General features: G+C 43.9%; 2 protein-coding genes across 4 annotated transcripts in view; both read right to left on the minus strand.

Annotated features, from left to right (window-relative positions):
• smpd3 (sphingomyelin phosphodiesterase 3) overlaps positions 1–7,208 on the minus strand; it is a 19,125-nt gene extending 11,917 nt beyond the window's left edge. The window contains exons 1-2 of one of the 3 annotated variants that reach the window (XM_076301123.1): positions 6,580–7,208; positions 5,565–6,345 (exon numbers count right to left, since the gene is read on the minus strand). In XM_076301123.1, the coding sequence (XP_076157238.1) occupies positions 5,565–6,345; positions 6,580–7,208 (1,410 nt within the window). Of the gene's footprint in view, positions 1–5,564; positions 6,455–6,547 lie in introns of all 3 variants that reach the window. The other 2 variants (XM_076301114.1, XM_076301106.1) reach the window with 2 other exon arrangements.
• Positions 7,209–23,305: 16,097 nt separating this feature from the next.
• On the minus strand, positions 23,306–25,002 carry LOC143104013 (uncharacterized). Its single transcript, XM_076267925.1, has one exon. The coding sequence runs from the start codon at positions 24,793–24,795 to the stop codon at positions 23,854–23,856; it is 942 nt and encodes a 313-aa protein (XP_076124040.1). The 5' UTR covers positions 24,796–25,002; the 3' UTR covers positions 23,306–23,853.
• Between the last annotated feature and the right edge of the window lie 2,233 nt (positions 25,003–27,235).

The following is a 27,235-nucleotide window of genomic DNA, read 5'->3' on the forward strand; positions in this document are numbered from 1 at the left end:
GACAAACTCCTCTGAGCTGCTGCCCTCTCACTCTCCCTTTCTGTATATCACACTCCACCCTTCCTCCTCTCACTCTCCCTTTCTGTATGTCACACTTTACTCTTCCTCCTCTCACTCTCCCTTTCTGTATGTCACACTCTACCCTTCCTCCTCCCACTCTCCCTTTCTGTATGTCACACACTCTAACCATCCTCCTCTCACTCTCCCTTTCTGTATTTCACACTCTACCCTTCCCCCTCTCACTCTCCCTTTCTGTATGTCACACACTCTACATATCCTCCTCTTTGTGAAATCTCGCTATGTGTGTTTCTGTCTCTCTGTGTGGTGTGATCTAAATAGATGGTCTCTTGCTCAGTGAGGCACTGACTCATAACTGTGAGCTTGGCCATGAATACTCTGATTGGCTGGAAATCACTCGTTTTGGAGTTATTTATTATTTTACTGCAGCCTAGCTGACAGACTCCAAGGAAATGAGGGAGGTGGAGTGGGGGGTGGGGGTGTTTAATCTGGGCTGAGAGGATGGAAAGTGTAACACTTGCTTCAGGGATTGCAGGCTAGAGAGGACAGGAATGAGTGGAAGAGAGAGATGAGGACAGGGATGAGTGGAAGAGAGGGATGAGTGGAACAGAGAGAGAGGACAGGGATGAGTGAAAGAGAGAGAGAGAGAGAGGACAGGGATGAGTGGAAGAGATGGATGAGTAGAAGAGAGGGATGAGTGGAACAGAGAGAGAGGACAGGGATGAGTGAAAGATAGAGAGAGAGGACAGGGATGAGTGGAAGAGATGGATGAGTAGAAGAGAGGGATGAGTGGAACAGAGAGAGGACAGGGATGAGTGAAAGAGAGAGAGATGACAGGGATGAGTGGAAGAGATGGATGAGTAGAAGAGAGAGATGAGTGGAACAGAGAGAGGACAGGGATGAGTAGAAGAGAGAAATGAGTGGAACAGAGAGAGAGGACAGGGATGAGTGAAAGAGAGAGATGAGTGGAAAAGAGATGAGTGGAAGAGAGGGAGGACAGGGATAAGTGGAAGAGAGAGATGAGTAGAAGAGAGAGATGAGTCGAAAAGAGAGATGAGTGGAAGAGAGGGACGACAGGGATAAGTGGAAGAGAGAGATGAGTGGAAAAGAGATGAGTGGAAGAGAGGGAGGACAGGGATAAGTGGAAGAGAGAGATGAGTAGAAGAGAGAGAGGACAGGGATGAGTGAAAGAGAGAGATGAGTGGAAAAGAGATGAGTGGAAGAGAAGGGAGGACAGGGATAAGTGGAAGAGAGAGATGAGTAGAAGAGAGAGAGGACAGGGATGAGTGGAAGGAGAGGTTTAGGGCAACAACTCTGCTTTGTCTTTATCATTGTGCTGCATGAATACTCTGAATGTGTCATATTTTACTACATTTATCAATGCCCATGTATTTATTTGTTAATGTATTTAACATTAGTCTATCTATTTTTGCATTGTGCTGTGTTTATAGTGGTATAATTAGTGTTTGTTAGTTTCTTTTATTATTACACTACTGTCCAAAAGTGCAGGGTCAATGTCCTTGTTTTCAAGGGGAAAATAGATGTATGGTCATTGTAGAGAGGTAGAGGTAGGTCTTAAAAATCACCTCTTATCCCCTCGATGATGGTGTGTTGAACTGGAGTATCTAAAATCACCTCTCATCCCCTCGATGATAGGTGTGTTCAACTGAAGTATCTAAAATCACTTCTTATCCCCTTAATGATAGGCATGTTGAGCTGAAGAGCACCTTCAGTGGCACACAGAAGAAACACAGAAAGAAGGTGGTTCCTACTACTGTAGGAACATCAAACTTGAACTCCTCCCGTTTTTACTGGAATGCCAAACTGACGTTCTATCTTTTTGTCTTGCTTTGTGTGTGTGTGTGTGTGTGTGTGTGTGTGTGTGTGTGTGTGTGTGTGTGTGTGTGTGTGTATCTGACTGTCTGTCTGTCTTTCTATGGCTTTAAGAGGAGTACTATCACACATTTGTGTTTACACAGGACACTTAACTTAGGATGAATAAAGTATTTGTTATCTTATCTATTACCGCTTGTTTTGGTGAGCACCTGAAACCCACCACTTCCTACTGGGCCCCTTGCTAATCTAGCCTTGGAAAAGTGAAAGGATCCAGTTGGGCCTCTATCCCCTCTATCTCTAAGTCATTACAGTCTACACATACACCATTTCAGGAGAAATCAGATTGGCACAGATAGAGTTTCCGAGGCAGCAGCATCTCACCTCAGAAGCCACCTGGCTTGATTACACGAGTCTGAATTAGAATACCAAACCCCATGGTATTTTGTATTTGCGTGAATACATGCCACTGTAGACCCTCGCCCCATCACAAAATATTAATCAAAGCATTTACATTCCGAGCCTCTTCTGGAGGGTTGAGATATTGTGACCCTCTCTGCCTTCTACAAAAGAAAAAACACAAATCCCTATAGGAGAGCATGAGTTTTATTAGCACACATTCCTCATGCTGTTCTATGAAAACCAAGTGTCATATCTCTGATGCTATTGAATAGTACCTCTGCTCCAGTGGCCTGAAGCCTCTAAAGACTGCCAGGTCTGTTGCAGGCAGTGGTCCTCTGAGCAGCTTGGAGACGGATGGCTAGTTTGGCCTCACAGGCTTCTGGCAGGGCCCTCATAGCTACACAAATCGCTGATGATGCCTAACGCCATAAAGTTTGGCACTGCACTTCACTTCAGCATCTACTTGCATCCAAAAAGTAACAGCTTAGCTAATTAGTGAGTCCATTCATTGTAAGTGCCAAGCTTCAGGGAAGGGATATCATAAATTTGTCAGGCTTTTCTGCAGAGATCAAGTCCAGCTTTAATTACATTAAAGCACTATAAACCTCCCCTGCTACCATGGTGGCCTTCAGCTCATTACTATACTACTCTTTTTCACACACAGTGTGTGTGTGTGTGTGTGTGTGTGTGTGTGTGTGTGTGTGTGTGTGTGTGTGCCTGTCTTTCTCTGTGGCTGTATGTTTAATAGGACAATTTTGCAACTTGTATTTCTCATTCCTCAAAATTGCATCCACAAACATTCCATACACACAAACACTTAATTATATTCACAGTGAGCTTTTATCCCAGGAAGTCAAGAGAATCCCAGACTGAACATGTCATGAAAGATCCCAGTCTCCCACACACAAACAAAACAAACACACACCCATAAACACACAAACACACACCCAGAAAAACATACAAACACACTCCCAGAAAACACACAAACACACACCCAGAAACACGCACACACACACACACACACACACTTTCTACCCTGCTGACCTGGAGTCACATTCAGTGCTGTTTAAATAATTGTAACAGGGAGAAATGTTGAGTCTGAGAAGCTCTAATTAGTTAGGCGTGCATTCCTTATGGACACATTTTTAATTAATTCTTGTTCCACACATAACCTTTCCCTCTTCTCTCAATGTTTTCTATCTCTTCCATCCCTCTCCTCTTTCTCTCCTTTTCTATCTCTCCCTCCCTTCTCATCTCTCTCTCTCCCCTCTCCTCTATCTCTCCCCTCTGCCTTCTCTATCTCTCCCCTCTCCTCTTGCCCTCCTTTTCTGTCTCACCCTCCCCTCCCCTCATTCTCAGGAGTACACATCCACATCAGTCCCAGACATGTCCCTTTCCTTCCTTTAATGCAAGACTAGCAAAGACAGGGCTTAGTGACAAAAAGTGAAAATGTGTTTCCATGGACTTTGTGTGTGTGCATGTGCATGTGTGGGAGAGGGGGTGAACAAAAGAGGAACAGAGAAAAGATGTCTATTTTCCTTTATCTGACTGCATGACTGAACACAGTATAATTGCATGCAGTGCACACCCATTAAAGTTATAGATTAACAGGTGGAGGGCTACTGCGGTTGAAACAGGTGAGTTAGTGAGAATAAACAGCTCTACAGAGCTTTAAGAAGAGCTAGCACACACACAATATCCCTTCAGAGAGTTATGGAAGCTTTGAAGCTCTAAGGTGAGCTAACATACAGACTATCTGTTCAGTGAGTTAAGAAGTTCTAATGTGAGCTAGCACACAGACTACCTGTTGAGAAGCTCTAAGTTGAGCTTATGACACTCTATACAGCTTTAGGGAGAGCTTCTACAGTAGGTGTCATTTTGTCGCTGTTTCATAGCCTTTTGTTTACTGCTACATTTTAACAAGAGCTTGTGATATTGCTTAAAGTAGACTACTTGGCATGGGCTCACGTGAGCTGTCAAACACTGTACACTAACCGTGCACCCCTCTGCTTTAAGCTTGTACATCTAGGTCTCTATCTTGCACTCCAGCGCAATTGACTTTGTTTACTCGCGCTTTTGTCTTTCCTATTTTGCAGTCAGCGCATATTGGAATTTTCCCTCCACAGGTACATTTGCGCCCACAGTTTCAGCGAAAAGAGGGGGCGTGTCCCTGTTGATATTTTGCAGTTTCAGAAAACAATTCCGCCACAGACCAGGAACCTCCTGGTCTAAAGTCAGTAGCACAAATTCAGATGCTATTTTAAGGGCGCATGCATGGCCACAGGCCTGCAGGAATAAATGCTATGCACACCGATCTACAGGCACAACTGGGTTTCGGTGCCCAACCCTACACAGCACACACTGATGCCCCAGAACACAGCACACACCTGATGCCCCAGTACACAGCACACACTGATGCCCCAGAACATACACTGATGCCCCACAGCACACACTGATGCCCCAGAACATACACTAATGCCCCAGAACACAGCACACACTGATGCCCCTAATCTCTGCACAGACTGTGACACACTGGGAAGCACTTAGCAGTTTGTCCCCTCTGAAAGAGTCACTCCAACAATGGCATCAATAGCAGACAGACAGAGAGCTGCTTGGGCTCTGTCCCTAGTGAAGCTGGAAGCCAGCCAAACAGACACTTGCGCACAAACACACACACATACAGTATACATATGTACACACACACACACACACACACACACACACACACACACACACACACACACACACACAAAGAGAAAAGTACACATACACAAACAAACAAATACATGCACATGCACTTACAGTCAAACATACACTCACAAAGGTCCCATTGAAACTCATACACACGTTTAGAGGGCATGAAGACAATCTCTGTCTCTGTAAGGTAGGATAGATGGCAATGTTAAACTAGCTGGATACTTTATTATTTTGATTGCACTAACCATCGTAACCGATTATTAACCCTTACAGATGTTAATCCCCATGATTTGTTTTGCTTGTAAGGTAGAGGAAACAGCATAAGCGTTTCATAGCCTAAACGTTTCATAGCATATAAGCGTTTCATATTCTAATGCCAGAGTGCCACCAAAGAATACAGCACTGCATGGAGTCACTTTACCAGGCCATATGTGGCACCCACCAGGGTTGTGCAAAATTCGAATTGTAAATCTGCCTCCTGTTTGCTACCTCAATTGAAATGCAAGTGAAATTCAAGAATTGAATTGGAATTTAAGAGCCAGTTTCAATTCAATTCTGGAATTTTGCAAAAGCCTGGCACCCACAAAGACAAAAGATATTGGCAGTATCCTCACCTTGGCAAACAGTGCGCCCTTAGAGGCCAGCGCATCCTCCCCTCGCCCATTGGGGTAGCACTCGAAGTGGGCGTCTAGGATTGGGTAGCGGCTAGCAAGGAGCAGGCCACTGTTGAGAAACTTAAAGCGTGAGCAGCAACCCCTCCATGCATAGCGGCCCACGTCACTAAGCAAGTAGGGGAAGTAGCGATGCAACTGCCGCCTTAGAGAGCCTGCGGCCCGCTCCTCAAACACTTCCTGCAGACACAGGAAGTCGAGGTTGGCCGGGAAGAAAGCTGAGATTTCATGGTCAAAGCCATCATCACCATGGCGACGCTTGCGGCCCACATGGCGCTTGAACACAGAGGTACGGTGTGATAGTGTGTTGTTGGACGGTACACCACCCCCACTTCCGCCGCCATCACCATGGAAACGAGTGAGAGACTCACGGGAGGCGGTACGACTGTCCAGACTGCCTGTGTCAGCGTCAGGACGATGGTTTCTTGGGGGCTCCTGACGCCCATTGGCCTCTGGTGCACTGATGCTGATCTGCACTCCAGAGGGGTGAACAGGGCAGTCTGGAACACTCTGACTGGAGGGGTGGAGAGGGCAGTCTGAAACACTCTGACTTGAGGGGTGGAGAGGGCAGTCTGGGACACTCTGACTACAAGGGTGGAGAGGGCAGTCTTGGGTGTCCTGATTGGATGAAGGCAGAGGTTCTGAGTGCAGAGGGCAATCAGAGGCGGAGCCTATAACAGGTGAGGAGTGGGCGGGGCATTCTGCTGATGAGGTTATGAGAGGGGTAGCTACTGATGGGTGGGCGGGGCATTCTGATGATGTGGTGATGGGAGGCGTGGCTACAGATTGGTGGGCGGGGCATTCTGCTGATGTGGTGATGGGAGGCGTGGCTACTGGTGGATGGGCAGGGCATTCTGCTGATGTAGCGATAGTGGGTGGACTTGCAGTGCGGTGGATGGGGCCATCTGGCGACTGGTGCACTGGGCAGTCTCCCGCGGAGCTGTCAGCAGGCTCTGATTCCGGCCGCTGGTCCAGGGAGGATGTGCGTCTGAAGCCCCCGGCATTGCTCTGCATGGCCAGACTGCTGAAGGAGGCAGCGCTGATGGAGGTGTTGGTCGGGGAATCGATGTAAATCTTGATCTGCGGGCGGCTGGCTCCATTGCGGATGCGTCTGCCCACTTCTCCCGCACGGGACTGAGTGTCTGCCAGGTTGTTGAAGCGGGCTAGTGCGTCCGGCAGCAGGCACACATTCGCGCTGCTGAAACAGAAGCTCCGCCCTTGCGGACGCCACTCCCCTGGCACCAGCCCCGCCCCTTGCTCAGCTGCCCGCTGCTTGTCACTGACTGGCTGGTGGGTGTAGAGGTAGGACTGCCGTGCCGTCTGCAGCGGCGCCCACACCAGGAAGCCCAACAGAGCGAAAGGCAGCGAGGCCAGTAGCAGCAGCAGGTACAGGGGCACCACCACCAGGACGCTGAGGGAGGAGAAGGAGCAGGGGTCCTGGGAGCGACGCCGCTTCTCCAGGGAGGTGGGCACGCACGAGCCCAGCAGGCAGTTCACCAGCCAGTAGCAGGGGAAGATGAACCCCCAGGACAGACCATCCAGGAAACATAGCAAGGCACTAGGGTAGGGAGAGGCATGGAGAGCCATGTCCTCTTCACCAAGTCATCCACAAATATACAAAAGTTGAAAAAAAAGTAATATAAAAAATACAAAAAAACGACCCGCCCCCCTTGGTGAAGAGAGGGTCACTACATGATTCTTGTGTGGTGTATGCAATCGGTCCAAACCTCTGTGACCTCTAGTCAGTGAAGGGCCTAGTATGTCCAGCTGGTTATCATGGTTACAGACAGAGGAGTAATGGTGTCCCGTTGGTGAGTAGAACGACCATGTCAGCAAAACCGTTTCATTCTCCACATAGGAAACCTACAGAGACAAGAGAGAGGGGGTAAGATAGACATAGGTAAAACTTTTCTATTCTTATATGCCGTGGTGTTTTAGGCAGCCTAGAGATGTGCTTTAGCTATTCTGTTTCCACTGCATAGCCTACAGGCTATCAATATTGCAACATTGATTCTCTAGATAACTTTAGGGTGAACACTCCCAAGGTCAAGTCACCAGCCCTCAAAAATTTTCATAGGATTATGCTTTAAACTTGTTTACTAGCACTAACTTCACAGTGCAATGCAAAGCATTGTAAATCACTGTTGACATCTAAAGCATATTTACACTGTGAATTTCGACTGTAATACTGTAACACTGTAATAACATAATCTCAAGGGTTCTTAACATGTAAGCCACCCAGTCTGATAATGGTTTAAATGCATTTCCAGAGATTATCAATCCCACAGTAGTGACCATAGTCAGTTCATTCACTGCAATGCAGACAAGGCTAGCTGGATCTGGCATCATTGTTCTATGGTGATGACTAAACTTTTCTATATACTCTGAATTTTATGCCAACGTTAATTAAACATCCGTATATGCCGTGTCCATTTAAGCCAGCAGTGTTTTGTATTGTTGTGTATTGTATGATGCCCATGACCTGTTTTTGGCTGATCACACTCACACTTTATTAATTTAGCCCTATTGTTAAGCAGAGCCTTGCTTCCATGTGCTGAGCTGACCATTTTATTAGACAATGGACCTTTCCGGTCTGTCAATCATAATAATAATCTAAAAAAAACAATCAAATTGTCCAATTTTCCTGAACCTCTTCCTTTTGTCCCACAAACAAACAGAGGCTCATAAGTTAACCCTTAGAACTCCAGCGGCACGGGCCCATGCCACTGACGCACCCTTGGGAAATGACTAACTTTACCAGACTTACAGTACACTCGTTGTCCGGTACCACTGGTGTCTATCGAAAGGGGAGGGTTCAGGGATCACGCTAAGCTAAGTGGTTTTCGGATCCATGAAGTAGTGTTTCGGATCCATGACGTGTTATTTTAAAAAAAACATGTTAATTTTTACTGCAACCGGAATGTGTCAAAGATTTTGCGAAAATAGCAGGGGGAAAACTCACATAACATTGTTTCATCATTATTGTTTGACCATCAAACCAATCAGGACGTAAATTGAAATGACCATAGGACGTTTGTATGGAAGTCATTTCCTGTCCAGGGATGGGTACATTAACTATATCAACAGCAAATGTTAACATGATGGAGTTTATAGCATGGTTAGGAGGCGCAGGAAGTGATCACGGGGAAGGAATTTGTCTTGATTTGCTTCAAGTTGCATGTCTTTGGCGCGACTGTAGGGGACATGCTATTAACACCCTACCGTAGGGTACATACTATTAACACACTACCGCACTAACTTTAGCAGCTACTGGAATATTGTGTTTATCAATGTGGATCCGTCTCTTTAAAAAAGTAAAACAGTCCGCCATCCCTCCATCCCCCCACCCCAAAAAAACTAAAAAAGCATGTGTGTCTTGCCCTCGCATACTCTAAATTCCCTTGGGAACCGGAACCCCATACTGAGTTCCTGTGGGAACCCTATACTCTGAGTTCCCTTGGGAACCCCATACTGTGAGTTCCAGTAAGACAGTCTGATTCCTCTGCCTACTAAACAGCCTGTGATCTAATGGCAGCTGAAGTGGGTTTATGGCTCGACTTTCAGGCTGTAGAGCTTGCCCCTCCTACCTGCACCAGATAGATCAGAGCTGCTCACCTATAATGAGTCATGACAAACCCTCTGTGGCTGTTCTTAATACACACTTCCTGCCCTTCTAGACTAATAACTTATACATTTTTGATGAAGACAACATTTTTCAAATCAATTAAACTTAGGAATATTCCCTGGAAAGACCACACGGCATCTAGTCATAATTGTGGTTACCACCCCCAAATTGGTGGATAAAACCCCAACGCGGAGTTTGATTGGATTGAAAGTAACCTAATGGAGGTTCACCTGTGTGAGTACAGAAAACACCTTACCAAGGTTAAAGGTCTCATATTATGCTTATTTTTCAACAAGTCAAAATAGTCCTATGGGTTGCACAAAACACGCCCCTGAAGCTGTTTGTGCAAAATGTCTGCATCAGCAGCAAAGTTCCTTATCAGCAGCTCCACACTGGCCAGTTTCAGTCCCTTTCAGAATAGGCTGTTTCTGGGGCCTGTTGCCTTAAATACAAATGAGCTGTTGTTGGCCACGCCCCACTCTGATTCCATGTTTATGTCAACGGGCAGCATGGTTGAAAGCCTGGGAATATGAGTCGGTGACATGGAGATGGAGGATGGAGGATTCTCCAGAAAGCCTCTGACTGCCATTGATAAAATGCAATTTGTTATGCAGGAATGATGAAGAATGTGTGACAATCATCATTGCCGGTTCTGTTTAAATATCCGTAGTAAAGTAGACTAGTGTCAATCAGTTTATCATTCTGTTTACTTAGGGTCCGTCCCATTTCTCCCCCCTTAAAACTTCCACTTGGTTTTGATTGCCCTCAACATTAAAGCCCCCTCGACAAGGGAAGTGGAGGTGAAGATCTTTCCCTATGAATTGGGACACCACTATATGCAAATTAGCGTAGCGAACGTGCTCACCTACGTCTCGCGCAGCGCCGACGTGTCTACCGGTAGTAGCCTGCTACTATTTTCATTCAGAAAGTCATTGTCATAGTCAACCAGCGGTCATTGTTGTGTGGGCTGTGCTGGTTTATCTACGTCTGGTTAATCAACAAAGATATACGTGTTCATGTGAATGCCAGAACACACACCTTAAATATTGACGAAACTACCCAGATCAGATATATAACGTTATTTGATGGGCAGGCTCTCTCAAAGCACTCAGCAGATATCATGAACATCGTCAGATAGCTTCGTGAGAACAGTCCATCAGATGTGCATCAAACTAACATATTCCAACAAAGTTCGAAATTTTAATATGCTTATTTGCGAAAATATATGAAAAATGTGGCCGGCTCGGTGAGCTCGCACGGTATCCTGGGTAGTTTAATCTCCCACTTCGTTTTAAGCCTGCATCGATCCTGGCTATATTTTGAGGGTTGATTTTAAGGGGAAAATAGCACTTCCCCTTGCTCCCTAAAGTAATGGGACACCCTAGCCCTACACGTGCACACGCAAAAACGAGGGTAAGGGCAAAAATCTAGGGGTAGGGGAGGTATTGGGACGGGCCCTTAATCTCTCTCTTTTTTTTTCTTTCAAATTAGTTTCAATTTCAAGAGAGCTTAAATATATGACCATGATCAGTCACTCTCCCACACAAATTTCCTACCAGTCGGAGATAAAACTCGGGGGCGCCGGTAGTGTAGTGGTTAAGGAGCTGGGCTAGCGTGCAGTAGCCTGAAAGTTGTCGGTTCAATTCCCGGCTTCCACCGCTGTGCCCTTGAGCAAGGCACTTAAGCCCAAGCTGACATACAGTATGTAAGTCACTTTGGTCAAGAAGTGTCTGCTAAATGTAATGTAATAATAATAATAATATTAATAATAAACTAGCCACTCTTCAGACACCACCAGTCTGATTTCCTAACCATTAGGCCACAACTGCCCCAGACTATTCAAGGATGAATCGACTTGGAGACGACCACAACACATGCCACATGTTGTAGCAAGGATATGTAGACTACTCATCTAAAAAGTCACCAGACAAGACAAGAGAGAAAAGAAACAGCCAGCTTTCCTGTATGCATGTTATCATCTAAATATCTGACATGGCATTTAATTACTGATTTATGCCTGTTAATACCAAAAAGTTAACACGCATAATAGTTTGTCATCTATGACCTATCAAGGCCTAACATCAAATGTAAGTTGGCATGCATATTAGTATTAGTCGTCCATCATCTTTCACTCACCCCCGCTCCCACACACATATGCACAAATTGGTAACATTTTACAGTAAAAGTACATGAGTTATCATGAATTCATGCAAGAATTAATTCATTATTTATGAACTACTTAATTCCTTAATATCTCATGAATCATCAGGAATTGACATGAGTTCATACTGTTCATACTGTATACTGTCTGTCATTTGTGACCTCATACATGAACAACACATCAACTAAAGCAGAGGTTCCTAAACTTAACACTGCTGAGGCCCAATTTCAATTCTGAAAATCTCTGCGGCCCACCAAAACATTAATTCACATTTCTGTAGTCGAAGTACTTGCTGAGGTTCCTGTTCTTCTTCAATATCAATGCTCTTCTTCAAGATCAATAAAGTATCAATCTACACTGTAAAAAAAACACAGCCCAGGCTCCAAAAACGGCAACAAAAAACACTTGGTCCAACCTGGACCATAAAAACATAAACTGTTCCAGCAAATCACAGACGAGATGCGCGTTTAGGAGAGTTTTAATTGCACCGGAGGGAGGGGGAGGGAGTAGTGAGCTGGCTCTCTGTTTTATTTGAACGTCAACAGAAGTGGTTACCCAACATCGCTTAGAGTGCCTTTAATAAAATACTGGCGCTCAATTTTATGTAGCACACAGCACAGTACTTGTGCAAAAGAGGAAGAAAGCTAGGTTTTCACATTGCAGTTGAAAGAAGACCTATCGGGCTACTCCAAGCACCAGGTCAGTTAACAAGTACGATGAAGTGCAATAATGATGATGCATTCAATCGGATCTGTCTTAAATGTGATTATAGCATAACTTGCAAATGACAACCATAAGCTAACTGATCACAGCTAGAGAGCTGGCTGGATACCTGCCATCCTTAGTCATATAGCCAGTTACCTTAACATTACTACTGTCGATATGCATAACTCCTCCTATATGGTTTTGAAATGGTCAGCTATCAGGGAAAGAAATTACACTGGCCATGCCCATCTAGATCTTGTGAAAGTTTGGTTTTCACAATAACGTTAGTGTTATTAATCGTAGTTGCCAATTAGACTGATATTATGTAATAGCATTTATCCTGGCTGTAGCCTACATGAAGCAGGATATTGAGTTTCAGTGTTTACTGTGGTTGCCAAAAGACTGGGATCAACGTCAGAGGTTGACATTGATTCAGTGAAGTTACAGTAGTACAAATGTGGCAGATAGCTGATTACCACTGTGATGTCACTAGTTTAACCTCCCCAAGTTTCGACCTATTTATTTACAATGGGGAAATTTTAGCTTGTTTATGCCAAATATTTCAAAAGTGTAAAGTTTACAAAAATGAAAAAATACATAGCAACAATGTCCATAGAGGCCTACGTTTGACCTACAAAGTAGACCTACAAAGATTGAACAAAGTTTCTACCGTAAATGGTTCAAGCTGAATTAAACAGAGAAATTTTGGTTAGAAGAATAATAAGTATAAGAATCCAAGGAAGAACAGTACAGTGTATTTTCATGCACTGTAATAAGATGCCTAGGAAGAACAGAATTTTCATGCATTGTAATTATGATTTATTAAGAATGATCATGATGATTTAGTTTTTCTGCCAAAAATGTACTGCCAAATCACTACTCAAACTGATTTGAACACAACTTGTGCAGTTCTCTAAACATATGCCATTATTCATAACTTTAGTTGAGGGGACGCAAACATGTCAAACTCATAAGTACAGTAATTAACCTTAAATTAATTTAATCATGATGATCATTCTTAAGAAATCACAATGATGTACCCACTGTACCTAATGCTTTAGTTGATGTGTTGTTCATGCATGAGGTCATGAATGAGAGATTATTAACTCATGTCAATTTCTGATGATTCATCAGATATAAAGGAATGAAGTAATGCATAAATCATAAATTAATTCATGCAAGAATTTATGATAATTCATGTACCCTTACCGTAAAGAGTTACCCACAAATCTTACTCCAAGCTGAGCTCAACACCCTGATGGATGTTGATTTCAAAGATTTTGAAATTCTGGATGCTCCAGCGGCTTTTACTGTAAATATGAAATGTGGAAGCACTTCCATTTCCCTGTGTCAAGAGAGGAGAAACAGAGACGGATGCAGACACTGCAGACACTTCTTTCCATGTCTTCATTTTTTTTTTTTCAAGAAATATTTAAAAAAAATATCATAATTAATATCCTACCATGGACTTACAAAAGTATTGTATTGAAATATTGTAATATTGTAATAAATATTGTACTGTGGATTGCTACTGAGGTATTATTGTATTATGAGATTTTGGTATTGTTACATGAGTACAATTGACCAATCCGAAGCCCCACCTCCCATTGTCAGTCCCTATAGTTACTGTTGCTACGTCGGACAAGTTTGGTGGGGTGTGAGAGAACGAGTGTTCAACATGGGGGACATCAGTGCCATTTAGCCGAGCACAACAGTGTATGCTGGATAATTTCGGGGCTTGGGATCGGTCAATTGACCGAGGTCGACGAGGTCCTCACTGTGACATAGTGAAAGAGGGGCAGCGCTTGGGATCGGTCAATTAAGTGATGTTTTGTTGGATTACCATTATAATGAAACAAATCACCGATCAAAAGCTGCACTCTAATTCGCCGTTGCTCAACGTCACGCTTATGTCACCAAACTGACTTTGTTGTTGCACAGTACAAATAGGCTTCACTTCACTCCATCCACGTCCTACAGAGTGGCTCTGTCCACTTCTTTTATTGTCCTATGGCCCTACACTAATATCTGCACTTCTTAATGCCCCACTCTACTATCTGCCCTTCTTAATTCATGACTAGACAGGTGTGTGTGTGTGTGTGTCTGTTTGTGTGTGCATGTTTTTCTTTGGACACAATGAAAGTAACAACATATTTTGTTCAATAAACAGCTCATTAGGGAGAGAGAGATAGAATGACTGAGCATATGTGTGTGTGAGGAAGAGACAGTGAGTGGAAAGGATGGAGTTGATTAGGGGATGATGTGCTGTTGTGTATCCTGTGACCATACAGATCAATACATGACTCTCATCAGCTCCAGAGCTGCAGTTTTCCTGTTCCATTATGTATGGCATAGTGTAAGAGCCTACTTTTCAAATAGGAAAGTGCTGCCTGCCTTGCTTATGAGGACACCACATCTTTATTGAGGACAGAGAACATTAGTTAGAACTAACATGAGCTAAAGTCAGTGCTAGTTGGTTTGATGTTGGGCATTACATACAGGCAACAGATTTGCATTAGATGACCATTCTGATCCTGCCATTTTCCTCATTGGGTTTAATGTGTTTCCAGCACAGTGAGTCTGGCAGCTATCAGTTGTCAAGAACGTGATTGTGTAGCAACAGGGTGGCAGATTTCACTCAGCCTGGTACTAGGGATGCAGTGGTACAGTGTGGCCACGGTTCAGTATGTATCATGGTTTTTGGGCTACGATAACGATACAGTTTCGGTATTTTAATATTAAAAACCTCCACCGATTTAGACAATTAACTTATTTTGCCTATAGACACAAAATGTCAGTGTGACAGACTAGGCCTTCTTTTTATCTATAGGGTAGTTTTAAATTGCTTTGTGCAAATATCAGTGGAGAGACCTGAGGTGTCTAGGTGTGAATATATTTTACATTTCTTTAACTGTAATGTTACATCAAAGTTACATTATGAAACTTTTTCAATCATGACGGAATCTTGAGGCAGTAACCAAACCCCCGCGAATGTGACTTTCCAACTGAGAGATATTAAGGGTGTTTTTGGTGCAGGTTATCAATCAATGAAACTTGGTGGAAAGAATGGGCTGGAGGAACCAATTAAAGCAGATCCGATGTGTGGTTTCACTTTAGAAAATCCTAAATGTTCACTCATAGTGGACATGAAAGACGGCGGCACCTCTTCGAAGTTTGTTTCTCTGTCTTGCTAAGCTCCACTCATATTGGAGCAGTCAGGCGGGTTCTGATTATTTTCTTTTTCTCTCAAACTGATTTGCATATAGAGTGCAACAACCTATCAGCGCTTTGCTACATTAGCAGGGAAGTGCTGATACGTTGCAGAGGTGTCAGGGCACATCCATTGGTTCTCTGGAGCTGTTCTGTATATAAGAATGGGGATTCTTGATAATTCAGAAAAGTTTGGAGATCAATTCCTCCTCATAACCTCCAGGGGACAGAAGGGAGTCATATTTGGTGAACTTCTGGGATATTTCCATCAATGGAGCAACAGGTTCCTTTGGTCTGACATTATGGGAGGTTATCCCCCTCCCTCTCACAGTCAGGGCTCAGGCAGTCAGGACAGACCATACTCCTCCCATCAAATAATGTAAGACAGAGAATGTCTAAATGTGTAACTGATTATGTGTGTGTGTGCCTATATTTCTATGTGTGAGGGTATGTCTGTGTGTGTGTGTGTGTGTGAGTGAGAGAGAGAAAAGTCTGTCTATGTGTATGTCTATGAACAAAACAGAAAGAGAGAGTTTGTGTTTCTGCGTGTGTGAGGCTAAGTGTATGTGTGTGTGTCTGTCTGAGATAGACCTCCTGGGATCTGAGTTGCCATGGTGACCCTACTTTCCTACCATAAAGTGACATGAGCCGACATGGAGTTTCAGACAGAGTGGTCAATTACCCTCAGCAGATCATCTCTCTCTCTCTCTCTCTCCCTTCATCTCTTTATATACAGCATGTATTTTTCTGTTTTCCACACCGAGTTTGGTTGTCTTTCCTCCATACCTTTCGTTAACAGTTGCCTTCCGCCTTCATAATAGTCACCCTGAGATGCTATCAAAACAGACACAGGAGGAGAGGGCACCATAATTCATCATGTGGGACAGATGCACTAATATGTTAGTGCCTGTTTGCTATATGTGCATTTAAAAACATGGCATGGTATGTATGAAGAGAATGCAGATGAATGAAACCGCATTCTAGAAAGATAGATAGATTATTTATCATCATTGTACACTTGTACGTACACAAGTACAATCAGTCTCTCCAGGATTTCACAGGCATATTTTCCAGCCTAAAATGCCTGATTTCGCAGCAACGTTTCTAAAAAATTCCAATGGAAGTTGCAGTGTTTTTAGGCGTTTGTTGCAAAGAAATTGTGGGAGGAAGTGAAAATTGCAAACATAGTAGTTGCAATTGTTTTTTTTTTTTTTAATTGAGGGCAACTAAGGGTAGTAAAACCAAAATCACACCGACCATCTTGATATTCTGATTAAAAATAATAAGAAAAGTAAAGGATTACAAAAAAATCAAAGTACTTTATTTGTAGCTAATTAAAGAAATGCTTTGGCTGGGGTAATTCACAAAGCAGTATAACCTTTTGTAGAACTGTCCACCCTCTAAAAAGATGGCATCATGTCATATGTTTCAATACATTAATACATTTTGGAATTCGTATTAAGTTCATATTCTTAATAATTCATATTCTGTGACCTGCATAATAAGGCTACTAATAGCCAACTAAGTATTTTGTAATTTCAATATTTCATATTAAAGGTGCTCTAAACGATGCTGGGTAACGTCACTTCTGTTGACTTTCAAACAAAACAAAGAGTTAGCTCGCTACTTCCTCCCCCTCCCTCCCGTGCTGTTCCCGTGCAATTGAAACTCTCCTAAACGTGCATTTCGTCTGTGATTTGCTGGAACAGTTTGTTGCAACCTGGTCTCATTAGGGAAACATTCCCCTGGGAACGTTTTGGCAAACCCAGCCAAACGTTCCACCAGACACGTTTCTGAGGTGCAAACTAGCCAAGCAACCCAGCGGGGGTGCTAAAGAGAGACGTTTAGACGTTGTTTACTACAGTTAGGTCTGGTCAAACTAAATTGTAGCTTACACAAGCTCAGCAGTATTGTTTGGTTAGCAAACCAAAGTTTTGGATTAATAGTGCCTATATCTCGCTACGTTTCACAAAATATAAGGCCACAAACCCTGAACTGCCGTCTATGGTTAGCTGCCACATCTTGGTGTTTTTTTTTTTTCGCGAGCAACCCGGGGGATTTTAGCTCAATTATCAACACGCTCGACTTCCGCTCCGAGGGGCAGCTGTTCGCAGGTTCGAATCCGGCTGTGTGCAGGGCCGAGCCGTGTAATTCAACCCAACGCACGAAGACCAGAGGACCAGGCTGCGCAGACTGGGCTTGCGATGAAGACCAGACTCAGCACACTCAGCACATACAAACACCACAGGGACATGGACGACGCCACACTAACGCTGCTGCATGGAACCAAAACACACCTTAAGAAGCACAAATCATTTTAACGACTAGTGTTTGTGGACTTCTCGAGTGCCTTCAATACGGTACAACCCCATCTGATGGGTCAAAAACCGCTTCAGATGGATGTCAATCCTAACCTCACCCTCTGGGTCCTCTCATTTCTGACAGGCAGACACCAGAAAGTGAGAGTCAACGGTCACCTCAGCTCATCTAAAAGGACCTCCACAGGCGCTCCACAAGGCTCTGTCATCTCACTGGTTTTCACTGGACTCCACCAATTCATTAGATCAGTTACAGTCTGAGTTGGCCACTTTTGCAGACTGGTGCAGGCGGAACTGCCTTGATCTGAACATCACAAAAATCAAACCCCTCCTCCACCACCACTATCCCCACTCTGACTGTCAACAATCAGCCAATAGAGAGGGTTGACATATACCTTGGGACAATAATTGATAACAAACTCAACTTCCAACCAAACACCCATACCATCTACTCCAAGTGCCAGCAGTGTCTCTTTTTCGTCTGTAAACTCTGCAGACAATCTGTACTGGCAGCATTCTATTAACTCTCGCCAGATGAATTTCGTTCCGCTTAGCTCCACCTAGCTTCACTCACATCCATCTGGGACCTCTTCCGTTGAGAGTGATTTCTGCACCAGATTTTATGGTAGAGCCAATCAGGACGCAGGGCGGGAGTTTCATAGATGTGACATAGTGTAGAAGCGACTGTGAGACTGTTATCAGCGTCACAGGTTGGCTTCGATGTGAGTGGTTGAAGTAGCACATCAATAGATGACGGACAAGTGGCTTATCCAATCATATGCAAGCATTTTTTGATTAGGCCCAGCCTTCTGAAGCAACACTTCAATGGATTGATCCCAGATGGATGAGTGGAGCTAGGCGAAATGAAATTCATCTGGCGAGAGTCAGGTTAGCATTCTATAGATGCCTCATTTAATCCATAATCACCTTCAATATCACAGCCTGGTTTGGGGCACTGTCCAACATCCAACCCACTAAACAGAATCATAAAACTGAGCAGCAAAATAATTGAACAAGAGCAGGGAATCACTCATCAGCATATACAACAGAAGGACTAAACAAAAAGCAACACAAATCACCCTGGACATCACACACACTCTATACGGCTGGTATTACCCCTTACCCTCAGGCCACAGCTACAGATCCCTCACATTCAGTACTAATAGAGCCCTGTTAAGCTTTGTGCCTGCATCGATCAGACTTTTGAATGGCTAAACCCCATTTGGACTGTCCTTTTAACACTTGGTCTCTTTTAACTATTATTTATTGCTCATCCAGTATGGATCTGCTATTTATTTACTAGGCTAAGCTAGCTTTTTACCTACTGTACCATGTCTCTAATGTGGGCTGTTGGTGTGTGTGTGTGTGTGTGTGTGTATGTGTGTGTGTATGTACAGTATGTGTGTGTGTGGGTGCTAACGGAAAAAAAGTTCTTTGAATTGTTTTGGCAAGAACAAACGTCCACATCTCACTGCCTCGCCACAGGGGTGCCCCAAGGTTCGGTGCTGGGGCCCCATCTCTTTGCCATGTCCACCACCTCACTGGGCCCGATTATCCATTTATGTGGCTTCTTGTATCACTGCAATGCAGATGATACACAACTCTGTCTGTTGTTACTGCCTAACAAACCCACGGCCTTGGCTCGGATCACGGATTGTCTCTCTGACACATCCACATAGATGAAAGAACATTACCTTCAACTTAACCTCTCTAAGACTGATGGTCTTCCCAGTCTATCAACTATCTAACATCAACATCAACAACAACATTGATTCCTTATTGCTGCTACTAAGTTGAGAGAAAATTGGGTGTCTTGATTGATGACCCGCTGACCTTTTCTGACCATGTCATCTCAGTCGCCCGGTCATGATGCTTTACACAATTCAATATTCAATATACTACCACCGAGCTCATGGAACATACCATGGTTATTTCTTGCCTCAACAACTGTTACACCCTCCTAATGGGTCTCCCACTTCATGGTACAGACCATGGTTATCTGTTACACCAGCATGTGCGGTGGCCCATATGGTCCAGAATGCGGTGGCACGTTTGTTTTTCAATCAGCCAATTTCAATTTCAATTTCAATTTATTGTGCTTATAGAGCGCCAAAACATAACACATGTATCATGGCGCTTTACAGAATGTAGGCAATCAGAGAAAGAAGGAAAGAAAGGAAGAAAAGGAAAGCAAGAGAGAGGCCCATGGGTAACAGGGGCGAGGAAAAACTCCCTAGAATTGGAGATATATATAGGAAGAAACCTCGAGCAGATCCACGACTCAAGGGCCTGACCCATCTGCCTAGGGTCAGTACATGACAGTAAGGTCTGTATACATGACAAATGCATATGATAGTCGGGTGTAGAGAATAAGACATGGTGTTAAGCACTTGAGCTGAAAGTTACAAGAGGTGGGATGATTACGTATCCGGTATGGTAATTCGTTATTCCTGATTTAGTGGCAGAAAGTTCAATAGTCCAGCGTTGGGATTGTCCAGGGGAAGGGAGTTTTCGAGGGGCATGTGGTGGGTTGGTGGATGGGCCAGTAATCCGGGCAGAGTTGTCATAGGCTGGTGGTGGGTCGCTAGGCTGTACGGGCCAGGAGTCCAGTTAGGGGGCAGTAATAGGGCAGTCGAGGATGGGACTTCAGGTGAGATGGGTGAGAGGAGGGCCAACACACGGATGGTTGATGACTGGTGATGATATACCTCACAAGTGAGGTACAGTAAGGGGGAAGAAAGAGAGATGTAGAGTGGGTTAGTATTACTGAAAATCAAAATGGTTAATGTCAATAAGTAATCAGTAGTACTATATATTGTTACAGTATACCATGGTGGGAATAGGCAAGAGAGGGAGAGTTGAGAGAGAGAGAGAGAGAAGGGGGGAGAGGAGAGGGGGGGGGGTTGTACGGCGTGACACATGAAAAGTCCATGACAGCACTATGCTATAGCAGCATAACTAAGGCATGGTGAGGGGTAGTCGACACCAGCGCAGGTATGGTCAGTGACCACCATCGCACGTGCGACTGGGGTGCCAGTCACACGAGGACTCAGCAGGGTGGTCCATTCCAAAAAACCCTGAGGTGGGTGAATTTCCACGCACCATACCTAACTATGGGAGGCAGTAAAGAGGTATGTTTTAAGTCTAGACTTAAAAATAGGGAGGGTGTCTGCTAGTCGAATTGAGGTAGGAAGATTATTCCAGAGGACGGGTGCGCGATAGCTGAAAGCTCTGCCTCCTACTGTAGTTTTTGAGATTCTTGGAATTACAAGAAGGCCAGTATTCTGTGATCGTAGCGGTCTGGGTGGGTTATATGGAACTAGGAGATCTTTAATATATTCTGGTGCCTGGCCATTAATGGCTTTGTATGTTAGAAGTAATATTTTGAAGTCAATGCGACTTCTAACAGGCAGCCAGTGTAGAGATGCCAGGATAGGGGAAATATGTTCATATTTTTTAGTTCTAGTGAGTGTGCGAGCAGCTGCATTTTGTATAAGCTGTAAGCTCTTTAGACAGGTGTTATTGCAGCCAGCGTATAGAGCATTGCAATAATCAATCCTTGAGGTGACAAAAGCATGGATTAATTGCTCAGCGTCTGGTAGGGATAAAGACTTCCTTATCTTTGAAATGTTCCTTAAATGATAGAATGAAACTTTGGTAATCTGTTTTATGTGATTACTTAGTGATAGGTCTTGGTCAATTGTGACTCCTAGATTTTTAACACATGTGGATGAGGATAGTCGGAGATCAGTAAATGTAGCCTGTGATGAGGATAGGATATCCCTCATCTTTTTAGGACCTAAAACCATGACTTCTGTTTTATCGGAGTTCAAAAGCAGGAAATTGTTTGTCATCCATGTCTTTATGTCTCGTATACATGTGTCAAGTTTGGCTAACGGAGTCAATTCGTCAGGTTTTATGGAAAGGTATAGTTGTGTATCGTCTGCATAAGAATGAAATTTAATGCCATGTTTCCTAATTTCTGAGCCTAGAGGAAGCATATAGAGAGAAAATAACAGGGGCCCTAGTACTGAGCCTTGAGGCACCCCATATTTTACCATAGTCTGGGTAGATGGTTCATTGTGAACCTGTACAAATTGTCTGCGGTTGGAAAGGTATGATCTAAACCAAGCGAGTGCTGAGTCTTTAATGCCTATCGAATGTTCAAGCCTGTGGAGTAGTATGTTGTGGTCTATGGTGTCAAAGGCAGCACTGAGGTCCAGGAGGACCAATATTGATATATGTCCATTATCGGCAGCGATGAGGAGGTCATTAAAAACTTTAACTAAGGCTGATTCAGTACTGTGGTGAGCTCTGAAACCAGACTGATATAATTCTTGGATTTTATTCATATGCAAGAAGGTACCAATTTGTTTCGACACTATTTTTTCTAGTATTTTTGACAAAAAAGGGAGATTAGATATAGGCCTATAGTTGGCCAGGTTGTTAGGGTCAAGGGTAGGCTTTTTGAGGGATGGCTTAATGGCAGATAACTTAAACGACTGTGGTACATGGCCTGATAGCAGTGAGTTATTTATAATCTGGAGCAAAGCATTATCCAACAAAGGAAGAGCAGTCTTCAGAAGATGAGTAGGAATAGGATCTAGTAGACTAGTTGTAGATTTTGATGAAGAGATTGTGGAAGTGAGGTCTAATATGTCAATAGGTGTAAATGAATTCAACGTTGTTCGTCTCATCTGTGATTCAATTATGTTTTCGCTACCGTTCAGCAATGGAGTATAAATATTTGGTGAGACTGACTGGATATTAATCTTATCTCTAATTGTTTCAATTTTGTCATTGAAAAAGTTCATGAAGTCATTACTGTTTAGGCAAATAGGGATAGATTCGGTTACTTCGGTGTGGTTCTTCGTCAGGCGGGAGATTGTGGTAAAGAGAAATTTTGTATTGTTTTTGTTTTCTTCGATCAGCGAGGAGTAGTAAGTTGACTTGGCTTCGTTGAGTGCTTTTTTGTAGGTGATAAGGCTATCTTTCCATGCTTGGCGAAAAACTTCCAATTTAGTGGTACGCCATTTTTGTTCAAGTTTACGCGCTGTTCGTTTGAGTGTTTTTGTCTGTGTGGTATACCATGGAGCACGCCTTACTTGTTTTCTCATTCTCTTTTTGAGTGGTGCTACTGAATCAAGGGTTGAGCGTAATGAGTTCATCACATTATCAGTTAACAAGTCGACCTCGGCTGGATTAAGGAATGGGCCTTCTGATAGGCCTACCACATGAGTCCGGAATGGGGCAAGCGTAAGCGAAATTTTTTCTAGAAAGTCTGCATTAGTTTTTTCAGATAAGCCGCGGCTGTAGTATTCAGCTAAATTGGGTACTGCATGTTGTAATGTCATTGTAAAAGTAATTAGATGGTGGTCAGTTAAGGTCGGGTGTTGTGGCAAGATTGTTAACTGCTCTATGTTTATGCCGTATGATAAGACTAGATCAATAGTATGGTTATGTCGGTGCGTGGGCGAATTAACATTTTGGCAGAACCCGACATGGTCAATTAGGGATTGAAATGCAATTGTGAGACAATCGTGCACATTATCCATATGAATATTAAAATCACCCAATATAAGTATTTTTTCTGTTTGGATAGTTAAAGTAGAAAGGAAATCAGAAAATTCCTCTAAGAAATCAGTGTAGGGGCCAGGGGGTCTGTACAATGTGACCACAGTTACAGGCTGATCAGTTTTCCAGTCTGGCGGTAAAAAATTGAGGACTAGAACTTCAAAAGATTTAAACTTGTGTGTGAGCTTGGGAGATGTGAGAAGACTAGATAGATAGATTGTAGCTACTCCACCTCCCCTGCCAGTGTGGCGTGGTACATGATAATTCAAATGGGAGGGAGGTGTAGACTCATTTAATGGAAGGTATTCATCTGGTTTAAGCCAGGTTTCAGTAAGACACATAACATCTATATGATTGTCAGTAATAATTTCATTAACCAAGGCAGTTTTACTTGACAGTGATCGAATATTAAGTAAAGCAAGTGTAAGTTGCGTTTTTGGAGGAATTTGCTTCACCGAAGAAGTTTTTATCGTAATAAGATTGCTACGAATAATTCCCCTAGTGGGTCGAGTAAGAGTTGACAGTCTTGGTACAGACACGCTCTCTATTTGGCCTTGTGTGCCCTGTATACCTGGGTGACTGTTAGGACGGCAGAGATCTGTGTAAGACCTTATCTCTGCTTCCTGGATCTCTGGTTCGTCAGGAACTAGCCTCGGTTAAGTGACGGTCTATGTTCCTTGAAAGGAGGGCAGTACCCTCCCATGTGGGATGGATACCGTCTCTTTTCAACAGTCCAGGTTTCCCCCAGAAGGAGCTAAAGTTATCTATGAAGCCCACATTGTTATTGGCACACCACTTTGACAGCCATCGGTTGAGGTCCGAAATTCTGCTGAGCATTTCATCACCTCTTTTAATGGGTATGGGTCCAGAGAAAGTTACAGAGTCAGACATCTGTTGCGCGAACCTGCACACGGAGATAAAGTTTTGTATGGTGATCTCCGATTGACGCAATCGGACGTCATTAGTGCCAGTGTGGATAACTATTTTCGAGTATTTACGATTAGCTTTAGCCAGCACTTTCAAATTTGATTCGATGTCGTTAGCTCTGGCCCCAGATATCGATTTTACTATGGCCGATGGAGTCGCTAGCATCACGTTTCGTATAGTAGAAGCGCCAATGACCAGAGTAGCAGGTTTCTCGGTTTCTCTAGCTAAGGGGGAGAATCTATTAGAAACATGAATAGGTTGGTGGTTAGCAGTGGGCTTCCTTCGTTTGGATTTAGATCCAGGCGAAACAGGCCCAACGGGCTGCTTTCGCTTGGGTCTGGCTCCCCTAACAGTCACCCAAGAGCTATCCCCTTGCTGCGAGGGGGCTGTCATGGTTGCGCTAACTGTGCAGTCGGCTGGTGCATCCACACAATTTACCAAAGGTTCTGCCACTAGCTGTTTGCTAATCTGATCCAGTGTGTGGATACGATTCTCTAGTTCACCTATCCTCGCCTCCAAGTTAGCTATTAGTCTGCATTTTTTACAAGTAGCATGTCCACTAAAGGAGGCTGAAGAGTTAGCTAGCATGTGACACGCCGGGCAACGGAGAGAATCGGAAATAGGAGAGGCAGGGGCAGCAGAGGACCCTGCCATCGTCCTTAAGATAGATTAGACAAGTGAATTATATTTAGACAAGTGAATTGGCTACACGAGTGGTTAAGAGTGGAGTTTTTACGTAAATAAAACCTAGGTGTAGTCTAATTTAAGTGGATTACGTGGAAAGAAAACAGGAGCAAGCTAGCGTGAGAGCAGCCACTCTGACACTACAAACAGGAAATGACGCGATTCGCTTACCGTAATCCCTCGGACACCAATAAGGGCACATGTTACCCCATTGTTCATTGAGCTCCACTGGCTATCCTTAACTTTCCTGGTGGAGAACTTTGTGCAATGGTGCAAACTCAATCACCTTCAACTCAACACTTCAAAGACCAAGGAGATGGTGGTGGATTTCCGCAGGTCTAAGCCCACTCTGCTACCAGTCTCCATTGATGGTGTCAACGTGGAGGTGGTAAGCACCTACAAGTATCTAGGTCTCCACCTGGACAATAAACTGGACTGGTCAGCCAACACTGACGCACTCTACAAGAAAGGGCAGAGCAGGCTGTACTTACTGAGGAGGTTGCGGTCCTTCAATGTGTGCAGCAAGCTCCTCAGGATGTTCTACCAGTCTGTTGTTGCCAGCGTCCTACCATGTCCTACCATGCAGTGGTATGCTGGGGAGGAAGCACAAAGAAGAAGGATGCTGGGCGACTTGACAGGCTGGTAAGGAAAGCTGGCTCTGTAGTGGGAGCTGAACTGGAGTGAATCACTTCAATATCTGACAAAAGGACCCTGAACAAACTGATCAACATCTTGGACAATGAGTGTCATTCACTCCACAGCACTATTGTAAAGCAGAAGAGCCTGATCAGCTGGAGACTTCGCTCACTGCCTTGCACAACAGACTGAGGAAGTCATTTGTCCCCAGGGCCATTGAACTGTTCAATGCTTCACTTAAGGGAAGAGGAGAGATAGACTTCTCTGCATAGTCTGTCTGCCTCTCCACCCTCTCCATGTTCGAGTACTGAATGCCCACTACTGTTTTACTACTGTTTTACTACTGTCCACAGCCTAATGTTTTTACTACTGTTTTACTGCTACACTGTTTTTCATGCTATATTAGCACATATGACCAATGGCTTCTGCTACAATGGCTGTAACCCTATTACCTCAACCTATTCTTGCACTGACATAGTTTTTTTATATTACCTTGTCTACATTATACTTTACTCTCTTATTTGTCCATATTATTTATGCTGGTCTCTAGACCTTATTCTTGCACGGTTGCACTGTTGGACTACTTTTTGCACCTTCACCATGACACTCACTCTCTTGAGCACCTTACCATGCACACAGAACTACAGGACTACTGTTGGACTACTTTTTGCACCTTCACCATGACATAGAGGTCTGCACTCCCGCGGTAGACCCACGGGTCCCGATGCAAAAGAGTGTGGCGCAGGACAACTTTTGAAAGCTCTTTGCGGGAGCGGGCGGGATGAGAGAGGTGCGTTCGCGGGTGTGGGACAAACCGATGATTCACTGCACTCCCGCAAATTAAATATGTGCGTAAAATTAAATATGGAAATGATTAAAGTGGTGTTCATAACTATAGTTCAGCTGGATGTTCTGTTAGGCAGCATTAAAAAACGGGGTTTAAGCATAACTGACGGATAGCAGGCCTATAGCCTATATTGTCGTTTACGTGGGTTCAATTTGTTCCTGCTGCTCATTGTCAAAACTCAAAAATCGAAAGCATGACAGAGGAAGAGGGCACCAGAATAGGCCTACTTCAGCTGTTAGCCTACATTCAGAACCAAGAAACTGACATCTGGAGTCTTTCTCAGGTGTGTGTGCTCCTTTCGTGAGACAGAAAGAAAAACTGAATAGGCTATCCCTCCTGCATGCGGGCTTTAGCGGGCGGGAGCGGGACATCATGTTACAGATGCGGGCGGGAGCGGGACTAAAAATGACACATTAATGCGGGAGTTGGCAGGAGCGGGACAGAATATTGTGGGAGCGGGTGGGAGCGGGACTGAAAAATCAGTCCCGTGCAGACCTCTACCATGACACTCACTCTTTTGAGCACCTTACCATGCACACAAAATTACATGGACTACTGTTGGACTACTTTTTGCACCTTCAGCATGACACTCACTCTCTTGAGCACCTCACCATGCACACAGAACTACAGGCCAGTCCCGGCCCTGTCACTGCAAGCGTCTCATGCTTGATCACTCTCAAGCACACTGTGGATTTTTTTTAATTTAATTTATATAGTATATTTAGTATTTAGTCTTGTTAGTTTTTCTTATCTTCTACTGTCTCTATTGTACAGTGGAGTTTTGTTATGTTTATACTTATATTTACCATTTCTGCTGTAAGTGCATGTTGTGTGTGATGTCTGTATGCTACTGAGACCTTGAATTTCCCCTTGGGGATCAATACAGTATCTATCTATCTATCTAGCTGCCTGCATCAAATTCAAGTC

The sequence above is a fragment of the Alosa pseudoharengus genome, unplaced genomic scaffold (assembly GCF_046254945.1).
Source record: "Alosa pseudoharengus isolate Yale_2024_CS ecotype anadromous, Long Island Sound unplaced genomic scaffold, YU_APseudo_1.1 YU_APseudo_1.1_scf_10, whole genome shotgun sequence".
NCBI lineage: Eukaryota > Metazoa > Chordata > Actinopteri > Clupeiformes > Clupeidae > Alosa > Alosa pseudoharengus.

Excerpts from the sequence above, each read along its gene's own strand:
- LOC143104013 (XM_076267925.1), bottom strand. The coding sequence starts at position 24,795 with ATGGCAGGGTCCTCTGCTGCCCCTGCCTCTCCTATTTCCGATTCTCTC.